This window comes from Nylanderia fulva, unplaced genomic scaffold (genome assembly GCF_048542155.1).
Source record: "Nylanderia fulva isolate GAGA-0341 unplaced genomic scaffold, ASM4854215v1 Scaffold26, whole genome shotgun sequence".
Taxonomy (NCBI): Eukaryota; Metazoa; Arthropoda; class Insecta; order Hymenoptera; family Formicidae; genus Nylanderia; species Nylanderia fulva.
Window position 1 is genome coordinate 2,921,505 of NW_028190325.1, and position 13,441 is coordinate 2,934,945.

Here is a 13,441-nt window from a genome sequence, read left to right on the forward strand (position 1 = left end):
TAACTGATTAATCCACATCTGTTGTTCAGAAGTAAGTTGACCCCAGGTCAAGAACTTTATTATTTGTTCAAAGAGAATGAAGAAGTAGGTCGATAATTTGAAATTCTATAATTTTTGAGTTAATCCGGCACGGGGCAGCACGCACTGAACCTACACGCCGCGCTTCAAGCGTTCGATTATCGAATCGATCGGGGATGAACTGCCTCGTCATCGAACCTGGGCTTTCGCTCCTGGCACGGCTTTGCGATTAGTCACATGTGGGTTTTCCGTCGCGATTCTAATTGTTCGTAGTTCGTTTGATTAATAAAAAAAATAATCAGATTGATATTCTGCTGTGATTCAGTGATAAGTGAGATGTGAAATACGTTCACTTTGACATTCGCTAATTAACGGTAGCAACAAGGTGCGCCGTTATATACGCGACATAAAATTTGCGCTCAAAACATTGTTAACGAAGCGGAATTCAGTGATTTGGGACCAGAATTCACGCAATGGTGAAATATCAAGGTGCCGAAGTCCGATTGTTTCCACGAACGTAATAATTGTATACATGAGGCTCGCGCGTGTTCGCTTGGCACGCGTAGATCACGTGAGTTGGAGCGCGCAGATCACGTGATCAGTCATCTGGGACTGATACCTGATGTCGTGATTGTGTTTGCGTTCCTTTTTTTCATCCCTTCGAGCCCGTGGTGCTCAACGCACTGTAATATTTATGTGATCAGTGATTCTTCATGTTAATTGAAACATTTCGGTTCGCGATTTAATATCGCATTCGCCGCAATCGGCAACGTGTACGAAATCTTAATGTGAGATTTCGAACGATTCGATACACGAGTTTCGAGCGTGTTCATCGTAACTAGCAATTGTTATGCAACAAATAGTTTTTCGGTGGTGTCCATGCAACACATGCTAGATACCATATAGTGAGACATTTCGGACTGCTTAACAACCACGTCGTACGTGTTTTCGCGGTGACTATTTTATTCGTTAATAGATAAAGATTTTATGTAAAGGTTTCAAATTAATTTGCGTTTATGTACATTGTGACTCTCGGACAAATTTAGTTAATAAATGGATTGTTTTTGTGTAATTTGTGCATATAATTCCGTATTCTGGTTCTCGATTCGGCACGTGGCTTAAATCGTTACCCATCCTGCGCACCAATCGGAGCGCGTCCACCCTCCTTAAGATACAGTCCACTTTGAATCTTCCTGTGCAATCTATACACGAGACGGATATCGACGATCGGATTTACAACCCGATTGTCAGGATCCGTAGCTTCGTGCGTGAGCGTTCAACGTCAGCAATCGAGCGTACGCGCAAACATTTTTTGGTCCTTCGAGCCGGATGGGAGAGTAATGACGAATCGAGAACACTGAATTAAGGACACCAGTGATATTTAAGTGCAGCGTGATTCGAGATACAGTCAGTCAAGTAATCGCGTTTAAGTAGACAATCGTGTTAGTGACATATTCATAAACAACTATAGTGTCAAAATGGAAGACGCTCTTGCAAATCAGCAAACTATCTTCCACTCAATTGCGCGAGCTCTCGACAATTTCAAAAAGATTGGTCGTTCTAATTTGACGGCCGCAAGGGTTCGCTCACGGATTGCGACTTTACAAGCTCAATGGACTCAAGGTGTGCACAATCACACCATTCTGCTTCAACTTGTTCCAGAGGATGATCAAGGGTCAATTAATTATTTCAAGAAGAATCAATTCGACCTTCACGAAGATCTCTATCAATCAGCCCTGGATCATATGAACGAATGTCTAGAAGACCTGGTTCCTGTCGTAAGTCGAGATACATCCCTCGAAACTTCTTTTGCGCAAATGGACGCATCGTCATTCTCGTTAAAGCATCTCCCTCCTATTAAATTACCGCCTTTTTCTGGAAAAAACGAGGATTGGGAGACCTTTCGCGACCGTTTTCAGTCGTTGATTATAGATAACAAAGAATTGTCAAATTTCACTCGTATGCATTTTTTGATCTCTAGTTTGACAGGTCCGGCCCGCGATGCGATATCAGGAATCAAAGTAACCGCCGAAAATTTTAAGGTCGCGTGGAAAGCGTTAACCACGCGTTTCGAGAACAAACGACGGTTGATCGAAGTACATGTGTCGACCTTATATCATCTTCCAAAGATGACTCGCGAATCAGCGTCAGAACTTCACGAGTTGCGAGATAAAACGGAACAAGCGTTAGCGACATTGAAACGTCTTGATCGTACAGCAGAGGATATTGTAAGCGATATATTAGTATACTTCATTTCACAAAAGTTTGATTCTGCTACGCGTCGAGCGTGGAAATTGAAGAGTAGCGATAACGAAAATCCTCCAACGTACAAAGACTTGATACGTTTCATATCTTCGCGCGCTATAGCGCTTGAGGAACTCCATCCTCACGAACACGATAAAACGAAGTCACATTCGAGAGTGACAAGCGCCACCGCAACTGCGTCAGTTAATTTGTCATGTCCAATTTGTAAACAATCTCACTTTCTCTCTAAGTGTCAACAATTTCTTTCAATGAGCACGGATCAACGACGCGAATTGATAAAGAAACTTAAGCGATGTTTCAATTGCTTAAGCGATAAGCACGTAGCACTTAATTGTCAGAGTAAATTCACGTGTCGCAAATGTAGCAAGCGGCATCACACAATGATCCACGTTGACTCGGGCTCATTGCAACAAACAACGAGCATTCCTGCGTCATCGAGTTCGCAGAATGTTACTAATATATCAAATGTCACAGCGCTTTCAGCGGTCACGTTAACTACATCACCGACTCCTGTGGTGTTGTCTACGGCAACGGTGAAAATACATTCGCTTTCTGGACGTTCCTTAACTGTCAGAGCCTTACTTGACGGTGGTTCAGAACTCACATTTCTTACGGAACGCGTAGCGCAAATTTTACGCTTACCTCGTATGCAAACATTTACTTCAACTTCGGGGATTAGCTGTGCAGATACCGGTACATGCCGATCTGCCGCGTTAATTAATATTTCGCCTCGCGATAAACCTGAGCCAACCTTCACCACGGTAGCTTACATCATGAGAGCATTGACGAAGTATGCTCCCAGACACGCTTCGTCATTACGTGACTGGAAACACATCTCCAACTTGACCTTAGCGGATGACGATCCGACTGGATCAACTCCTATTGACCTCATTATTGGAGCTGATTTGTATAGCAAGGTTCTTGTCAATATACGCAATGGACCCATAGGTCAACCAGACGCTATACAATCGCATTTCGGGTGGATTCTATCTGGACCTACGTCAATCCCTAATCATGTCATACAAAACACCCATGTAGTCGGCTCTACTTTGGTTTCATCGCATGTCGGAGCCCAACCTCAAGGCTCACCATTACCCAGTTCACAACAAAGGTATCATGCAGTTGCTCACTGCTGCTCCTTGGAACGGCAATTATGTAAGTTTTGGGAGGTTGAAGAAACTCCTCAACATGTTCATGCGTCCATAGAAGATAAACAATGCGAGGATCACTTTCAACGCACGCATACTAGAACAGCAGATGGCAGATATGTCGTGCGACTCCCTTTTAAAGAGGGCCCGCCTATTAAAATAGGCGACTCTCGCAGCATAGCTGAACGCCGACTTTCGTCGCTAATTCGTAAATTTGCTCGTCAACCCACACTTGCACAAGAATATTTGGACTTCATGCGCGAATATGAGCAATTAAATCATATGAAGCAAGTCGCTCCTTTGCATTCAAATAATGTTCAAGCGACCTATATACCTCATCATCCAGTCATCAAGGAGACAAGTTCGACAACCCGTTTAAGAGTCGTGTTCGACGCCTCCTGCCTCACATCCAATGGAACGTCTCTCAACTTTCACATGTACACCGGCCCAAAATTGCAGTCCGATCTACAAGCAGTTATATTGCGCTGGAGGCAATATAAATATGTATATTCTGCGGACATCGCTAAAATGTATCGCCAAATATTAATCGATCCTAGAGATAGAGACTACCAACGGATACTGTGGGTCGACCACAACTCAACTATACAGGAATATCAACTCCTTACCGTTACTTACGGCACTGCGTCAGCACCGTTTCTTGCTCTTCGAGTAATCCAACAATTGAACTGTGACGAGGGAGATTCATTTCCGTTAGCCTCTCCCATCCTAAGAGAAAACATCTACGTCGATGATGTATTATTTGGTGCAGACGATATCACACTGTTAAAGCAAGCTCGCACTCAACTTTGTAATTTGCTGAACCGTGGTGGTTTCGATCTCCGGAAATGGGCCAGTAACCACTCAGAATTGCTTTCAGATATTCAGCCTGACAATCATGGATTGGCTTACGCAAAAAATTTGGAGACTGATGACAGTCTAAAAATCCTCGGTATTGTCTGGAACCCGAAACATGACTGCTTTCAGTTTCAAATTACATTATCTGAAACTGTTCCTAACACCAAACGAGCAATTCTATCAACAATAGCAAGATTATTCGACCCGCTCGGGTGGGTCACACCTGCGATTTTAAAGGCGAAAACTCTCATGCAGCAATTATGGCGACACCGTATCGGATGGGACGACATTATTCCGGACGAAATCTTATCATCCTGGAAGTCTATCTACGAGTCATTACCCTATCTACGAAAGATTCAACTGAGTCGCTGGACAGGTTTTGAGTCCGGAACGGCAACTGTGGAATTACACGGGTTCGCGGACGCATCCACAATCGCTTATGCAGCAGTGGTGTTTTTACGCGTGACATCCTCCTCTGGGAAAATTACGGTCTCGCTCATTGCTGGGCGATCTAAAGTCGCGTCTCTTAAACCAATGACGGTTCCTCGCCTCGAACTTTCTGCTGCCGTTCTGCTAGTTCGCTTGATTGACTTTATCAAGCAGTCACTTCATTTAAGCGACATTGCGATTTATTGTTGGACAGACTCCACTGTAGTTCTCGCATGGCTCAAGAAGCACCCCTCAAATTGGAAAACTTTCGTAGCTCATAGAGTAGCCGAAATTCAGACACGATTACCAACCGGTAGTTGGCATCACGTAAACACCAGTGAAAACCCCGCAGACTGTGCTTCGCGCGGATTACTCGGCCGAGATTTGATATCCATCAACCTATGGTGGCATGGGCCGTCATGGTTGCATCTTCATTCTGATGAGTGGCCTCATCAAATTCTATCAGAGCACCACGAAACTCAGTTGGAACTGAAGGCATGTGAAGCTCATCAAAACAGTACTCGTGAAGACTGGAGTCTTGCTGCACGGTATTCATGGTGGCCAAAATTGATACGCGTCACTGCATATATATACCGATTCATAAACAAATGTCAACGGAAGCACGCGGCAGATCACAAAGATCACGTCCGGTCCCACGCCATTACAGCATTTGAGTACATGCAGTCTCGTAACTTTTGGTTGCATATGATTCAAGCAGAGGTGTTCAAGCAAGAACTTTACTTACTCAAGTCAAACAAGAGGTTATCAAGAAACAGCGCTCTGATATCATTAAATCCATTCCTAGACGCAAATGGTCTACTCCGCGTTGGCGGAAGATTGGAGCATTCTCATCTACCATTTCAATCCAAACATCCAGTTCTACTAGCTGATCATCCAATTACTACAATGCTCATTCGCTACACGCACATAGCCTCGCTGCACGCCGGTCTTCAGTCTACCCTGTCTAAAATTCGCCAAGAATTTTGGATTATAAAATCTAGGCCTTTAGTTAAATCAGTTATCTACAGGTGCGTTCGATGCACGCGAGAAAGAGCTCAGGTAGCCAATCAGTTAATGGGTCAACTCCCATCAACTCGAGTCTCAACGCCAACGAGGGCGTTTTTGCACAGCGGCATCGATTATGCCGGTCCAGTGCTCATTCGAGCCTCTGCTGGTCGAGGAATCACCTCACGAAAGGCTTACATAGCCGTTTTCATATGTTTGGCAACTCGAGCCATTCATCTCGAGTTGGTCAGCGATTATTCAACGCCAGCATTTTTGAACGCATTTCAACGATTTTGCGCCAGACGAGGCTTGCCAGCAGTTATGTATTCGGATAACGGTACAACATTCACAGGAGCCGATAAAGAGCTATCCCGCGCGTATCGGGATGCTCAACGCAATACGGATTTTCTCAATTTAATCGCAACAGATAGGATCACTTGGAGTTTCATCCCGCCTCATGCTCCTCATTTTGGAGGACTATGGGAGGCAGGAGTGAAGAGTGTCAAACACCACCTTCGTCGAATTGTAAGCTCACACGCATTGACATTTGAGGAGTTCACAACAGTGTTGTGCAAAATTGAGGCTATCCTCAACTCAAGGCCGCTTTCTCCACTCAATGATACTCCAGATGACTACGAGTTCCTGACCCCAGGTCACCTTTTGATTGGGACTGCCATTACTACGAATCCGGAACCTTCCGTTCTACAATTGAACGAAAACAGATTGTCGCGATGGCAATTACTCAGACAGATTACGGAGCGTTTTTGGAAGCAGTGGCAGTCAGATTATGTCAATACTCTTCAACAAAGATCAAAGTGGCGTCGAGAAACGCCTCCGATTCAGGTTGGCTCAATGGTTTTGATTCAAAACCCCCTTCTCCCACCGTGTAAATGGGAATTAGGGCGAGTTATTCATTGTCATCCGGGCTCTGACGGGTTAACTCGAGTCGTCTCAGTTAAAACAGCGACGTCCGAATACAAGCGACCAGTAACTAAATTGTGCCTACTACCTATCGATATTAACTTAATCGATCAACTGTCGGAACGTAAGACAGGTACTGCGGAAAACCCAACTCCATAATGCGCATGCAGCGTCTCAATCGTTCGCATAATTAGGACAAGTCAAGTCCTTCGTAGTTAGTTAAGGCGGGCGGCGCTCAATATCCTTGACTACTCAAGACCACTCGCGTCGCGTTAATGTAAGTTTAGTAAGAATCTATGTCTTAATATTGTTATTCAATCATGTAAGCAACCAAATGCCTGTTATTGTTCAATATGTAATCACTGAATCTCACTCGAAAAATCATTAAGCGATTAACGTTTTATTTTTTCTTTTTTTTTCTTTATGTAACAAAAAAAAACCCAAACCTGGGGTAAGTTCTTTAGTTACTGTAAGACATTTCGAAATCTTTATTTCGAGGCGGGCGGTATGTTCAGAAGTAAGTTGACCCCAGGTCAAGAACTTTATTATTTGTTCAAAGAGAATGAAGAAGTAGGTCGATAATTTGAAATTCTAGAATTTTTGAGTTAATCCGGCCCGGGGCAGCACGCACTGAACCTACACGCCGCGCTTCAAGCGTTCGATTATCGAATCGATCGGGGATGAACTGCCTCGTCATCGAACCTGGGCTTTCGCTCCTGGCACGGCTTTGCGATTAGTCACATGTGGGTTTTCCGTCGCGATTCTAATTATTCGTAGTTCGTTTGATTAATAAAAAAAATAATCAGATTGATATTCTGCTGTGATTCAGTGATAAGTGAGATGTGAAATACGTTCACTTTGACATTCGCTAATTAACGGTAGCAACAAGGTGCGCCGTTATATACGCGACATAAAATTTGCGCTCAAAACATTGTTAACGAAGCGGAATTCAGTGATTTGGGACCAGAATTCACGCAATGGTGAAATATCAAGGTGCCGAAGTCCGATTGTTTCCACGAACGTAATAATTGTATACATGAGGCTCGCGCGTGTTCGCTTGGCACGCGTAGATCACGTGAGTTGGAGCGCGCAGATCACGTGATCAGTCATCTGGGACTGATACCTGATGTCGTGATTGTGTTTGCGTTCCTTTTTTTCATCCCTTCGAGCCCGTGGTGCTCAACGCACTGTAATATTTATGTGATCAGTGATTCTTCATGTTAATTGAAACATTTCGGTTCGCGATTTAATATCGCATTCGCCGCAATCGGCAACGTGTACGAAATCTTAATGTGAGATTTCGAACGATTCGATACACGAGTTTCGAGCGTGTTCATCGTAACTAGCAATTGTTATGCAACAAATAGTTTTTCGGTGGTGTCCATGCAACACATGCTAGATACCATATAGTGAGACATTTCGGACTGCTTAACAACCACGTCGTACGTGTTTTCGCGGTGACTATTTTATTCGTTAATAGATAAAGATTTTATGTAAAGGTTTCAAATTAATTTGCGTTTATGTACATTGTGACTCTCGGACAAATTTAGTTAATAAATGGATTGTTTTTGTGTAATTTGTGCATATAATTCCGTATTCTGGTTCTCGATTCGGCACGTGGCTTAAATCGTTACCCATCCTGCGCACCAATCGGAGCGCGTCCACCCTCCTTAAGATACAGTCCACTTTGAATCTTCCTGTGCAATCTATACACGAGACGGATATCGACGATCGGATTTACAACCCGATTGTCAGGATCCGTAGCTTCGTGCGTGAGCGTTCAACGTCAGCAATCGAGCGTACGCGCAAACATCTGTTTATATTATAAAACTACAATATTTTACAACACAAGAATAATGATTTGAAAAATTATAATTTTATTCCGCTTTATTTCGCTCGTGAAATGTCAATGCAAATATTAACAAGTGAGAAAAATTAATTCATATACATTTTCGAATAATAAGTTCATAACAAATAGATTTTTTATATATGTAAATTGTAAATAATAAGTTTATTATATATATTTATATGTATATATGTTGCAAATAAATTGATATAATCGATATATTAGATGCGCTTTCCATTTACATCAAAACTCAGATAAATCTCACTTCTGTCTTTCTTCAACATCCATGTTTAAAGAAAGACAGAAGTAAGATTTATCTGCATGAGTTGATCAATAACGAAAACACACTTGTATATTTTGCATTAAAAGTCAGATATACAGGAAAAAAATAAATTTCTTGAAATTCAAAGAATGTAACGTGACAATCATAATTAGTCTACAAGTTTATAAAAAGATTAATTCGCAAATTATATAAGTATATATACCTATATATTACTGAGAAATTGAAGTAAAGATAGTATATACATGTGTCGAAAATCAAAAGTGGACATAAAAAATACATGAATTCAACATAGATTTCATTCAGTTAGCACATAATTACTCCCTTTGACAAGAGAGAGTTAATATAAATTCTGGAATACTTACAATATATATATATATATTCTATCGTTCTTCATGGAAAATCGTGGATGCATACCCGGAAGATAGGTTAATTACTTCCGTCCTTCGCGCGGAAAACACAATGAGAGAATTGGAGAAAGGGTGCGCTGCCGAGAGACCGACAAAGTATCAGGAGCACACGTGTTGATAAGAGGTGACGGAACCTATGATCCGATTTGAATCACGCGCCTTCTAGAAGAGAACGAAAGGAATAAAGGTGCCTACTGATGGACGCGGCAAGTTGCCGCGCGCGGCAGTTCAGAAAGAACTAGATCTAGGGGCTTCTGAATCACTCCTGCGTTGCCGCAAGTGAAGTTGGAATAATCCAACTTCACTTGCGGCAACGCGGGAGTGGTTATTTGTGCACATTTCAAAATAAAATTGAAACGATGGCAGGAGTAAATGTGGAGATTCCAAAGGTTAGTGTATGTTATTATATCCAAATATAATATAAGTTTAATATAAAAAAATATTAAGAAAACAATCGCGAAGGTAATATATATGATTGTGCATAATTCAAGATTGGAGGTTAAGTGTATGTTTTGGTCGTTTCGGAAGAGAAAAACGTACCGTAACATGTGCGTACGAATCTATTTCAATTCTTATAAACATTTATGACTTGGAACCGAACTTTAGAATGACACATCGGGTGATATAATTGATTTTTTTTTTATGGCAGAAAGTATACACATGCGGATTATGCGAAATAATTCTTGGGGACCTTGAGGATGAAGAAACATGGTCCCATGAATGTTTTGCAAATTATTCAGAGATTGTTTTTGATGTGAATAGCTTGTATTTATATCCCAAATGTGGTAAGTAAAATATAAAAGGTGAAAGTGACCGATATAATACTATTTGAGCGAATGTAAAAATTTAAATATCTTGTAGAAGATGGAAGCATTGTGCGCCGAAGTGCGATTAATGGAGCAGAGCAGATTGTAATAGAATCGCCTCTTCCGACACAAGAGCCGTGCCCAGTGGAAAACCTGGAAGAACTTATCATTACAGAAGTGTCGGCACGAGAACTGTTATGGAATCAAAAACTGAGTATAACAAAACGTGACAGGCAAACTGTACAACAACTTTGGAAGCAAGTGGCTAATGCGACGAATGGTACGTATATATATTTGTGTGTGTATGTGAGAGAGAGAGAGAGAGAGAGAGAGAAAGAGAGTAGTTAAAGAAAACTCAATAGAATTAAAGTGATATAACAGTACGATTTTATTATTACAGGCGAATGTTCTGTCGATGAGGTAAAAAAAAAATGGAAGAACTTAAGGGATCGTTACATGAAAATAATCTCTCTTGAAAAGTTGCCAAGTGGATCAGGAAGTAAACCATCTCGCAGAAAGTGGCAACATTACGAATTGTTGTCTTTCTTACGTGACACTTCTTTGGAAAAAGAGTTAGTATTTCACAAAAGCATTCACTGCAATACTAAAAACAGTTAATATTGATATTATTTCATTTTATTGTATTTCAGGACAGTTTCAAATATGATGAGTCGTGAGGAAGACACTAGCAATGATGACACGGAAATCCAAAGTGTGGACGTCGTAGAAGTCAACGGTGCGATTGATGCATCAAAAAGTATTTCGTTCATAAGCTGTACGGGCAAGTAAATAAATTTAAAAACAGAAAGAGAATAATAAGAAGAATATGCAATAATAAAATAAAACTTTTGCAGAGTCTACAATGTAGTCGTTATGACAATACGACGCTGCAACGGACCAATCAGAGAAAAAAAATCATATATTCTCTTCTTTGATTGATCCGTCACAGCGTCGTAACATTGTAACGACTGCATCGTAGACCCCGCATTATATTCAAAATTCCACATTAATTATCAACCGACACACATATATATATATTGTAGGAAAATTGTACAAATTGAATATCTCACTTGTAGTACTATTACAGCTAGCTACATCAATTTTGTCCAATAATACAAAATGTATTATTATGTAAAAGTCATTCTTTCATTTTCAGGAATGAAAAGAAAACGAAAAAGTACTGAGCGCGAAGAAGACTTGATGAAGCAGATAGCAGAGGCCTTGCAGACTCCACGACCACCTTTGCCAACTCCTCCTGTTCTTGACGAAGTTGACAATTTTACTTCGATGATTGCCTGCCAGCTACGAGAGTTGTCATCAGTCCGCAGACGCGCAATAATGTTGAAAATTCACGAGCTCTTACGTGCTGAATTATTGCGTAACGACAATTCGGCAACAACAATAATATAACGTAAAATATAATAATATGAATAATATATGTATACGTATAGTAATAAAACGAGACTGATTTTGTTAGTGCAATAAAGCCGAAGCGTATTTATTCAAATAGTTATTACTCAACTGGACCGGGATACCAAGAAACATTAAAGTTATGATTATCTGGGAAAGTAGGAAAAAGAAGTTTTAAAGAATTAGTTTGCATGATTAAAAGGTGTGATTTATTTCCTTTGCATGTGTAGTATACAAATAATGATTATATCTGTGATGTCTAGTATAATATTATAAATAAAACGAAATAATATGCTAATGTATCATTTATCATTTTGCCATGCTACTGAGCCTTCATTATTAAAATATTTACAAAATTCATCTCTAATGAGCATGGCACCCCGAGTACTTGTATTTGTACTACATTTGGAGATGTCCACAAATGCACAACCATCTTCCATAATCGTCCTCCACGAACCTCGTATGTGATCACCCACAGCCGTTTCTTTATCCAACATACCTGGTGGAATATAATTGTTCTTCTCGATATCACTCTTGCGGAGCCAGTTATGAATGCAGATTGTACCTTGTACGATCTTCATAGCAGTTTCCACACTACTAATGATCGGTTTTCGATAAACTCGCCATTGGCTAGCAAGTATTCCGAAACAATTCTCTATCACTCGTCTGGCTCTACTGAGTCTATAATTGAAGATGTGCTGTTCGGCGGACAAGTTATTTTTGCCAGAGTATGGCCTTAGCAAATATGATTTCAATGGAAAGGCTTCATCCCCGACAATGCAGTAAGGCAAAGACGGGCCTCCTTTGTAAAAACTGTCCGATTTTGGGATATTCATTTGACCTGCATTAAGTTGTTGACCGAATCGGCTTTCACGAAAAATGCCTCCATCACTTCGCCTGCCATACGCACCAATATCGACGAACCGGAAAATATAATTGGCATCACAAATAGCTAATAGCACAATGCTATGACTGTTTTTATAGTTGTAGAAATTGGAGCCAGCATTATCCGGACACTGAAATTACACAAAGATTATTATATATTTTTCACATACTGCAAGAAAATTGGAGTCTGCTCGTATTGTTTTTTCTATTTATTTCCCGATAGTTTTTAATATTTGAATAATGCCTGAAAAGAATTATAATACAAGTATTACTTACTTGAATGGTTACATGCTTTCCATCGATTGCTCCAATGCAATGTGGAAAGTCCCATATATCTTCAAAATCTTCTGCGATGCTCCGCCAGTCATCTTCGAATAACTGAGGTGGAAGAACCAAAGGACACAAATGTTCCCAAATAATCTTGCATGTTGTAGCAATAATATTGCTTACAGTCGTCAAGCCTACTAAATATTGATATGTCATTGAAGACATGGAATCACCAGCTGCCAGAAATCTGAAACGTAATGCAAATTGATGTAATGCAACATTTACATTCATATAACTAAAATAAAAACAAAAGATGTTTACCGTAATGTCAACGTCAATCGTTCTGCTGCACTTATCGGCTCTCGCACGACGTATTGTTTCTCTAGATGCGGGCCTACAATGGCTAACAACTCTTCGTATTGCGTGGTTGACATCCGAAAATAATTATGGAACCGCAGATCTTCCAATTTAAGTGTTGGCAGCAAGGCATGGTAAAAACCATGCTCACAGCGTTTTTTAAAAATTGGAGCAACCCAGAAACGCTTCTTTTTGTTGATCCGTCTGTTTTTTGCAGCTAATAACATAGCTAATGATCCGAGCAACTTGTCACGTCGGTCTGCTTCTACATTCTGTTCCTGACTGCACTGCATTGACCACTCATAAATTTTCATTTTTGCAGACATGATATATTGATTATTTAAACTGATAACTGAGATACTGAGGAATTGAGGTTATATTGTTTCGCGACAAACGCGATGACGCCGAATTCGCGCGGCAGACGCGGCAAGCGGCATCAGTTTCAGAAGCCCCTAGATCTAGTTCTTTCTGAACTGCCGCGCGCGGCAACTTGCCGCGTCCATCAGTAGGCACCTTAAATCACACTCTGAAGCAAGTCG

At 40.8% G+C, this 13,441-nt stretch overlaps 2 protein-coding genes across 5 annotated transcripts; both read left to right on the top strand.

The window, feature by feature from the left end:
* The first annotated feature begins 1,496 nt into the window (after positions 1-1,496).
* On the top strand, positions 1,497-6,800 carry LOC114942721 (uncharacterized). The gene has a single exon (XM_085483701.1). The coding sequence runs from the start codon at positions 1,497-1,499 to the stop codon at positions 6,798-6,800; it is 5,304 nt and encodes a 1,767-aa protein (XP_085339827.1).
* A 2,658-nt stretch (positions 6,801-9,458) lies between these two features.
* On the top strand, positions 9,459-12,257 carry LOC114942747 (uncharacterized). 4 transcript variants are annotated; one of them, XM_029318180.2, is made up of 6 exons: positions 9,459-9,566; positions 9,827-9,962; positions 10,039-10,263; positions 10,384-10,555; positions 10,634-10,768; positions 11,140-11,225. In XM_029318180.2, the coding sequence occupies exons 1-6, from the start codon at positions 9,537-9,539 to the stop codon at positions 11,165-11,167; spliced, it is 726 nt and encodes a 241-aa protein (XP_029174013.1). In that variant the 5' UTR covers positions 9,459-9,536; the 3' UTR covers positions 11,168-11,225. The 4 variants fall into 4 exon arrangements, with proteins under 4 accessions (XP_029174013.1, XP_029174011.1, XP_029174012.1 ...); XM_029318178.2 differs by having other exon boundaries at positions 9,463-9,566; positions 10,634-10,740; positions 11,140-12,257; XM_029318179.2 differs by having other exon boundaries at positions 9,463-9,566; positions 10,634-10,719; positions 11,140-12,257.
* The last annotated feature ends 1,184 nt before the right edge of the window (positions 12,258-13,441 follow it).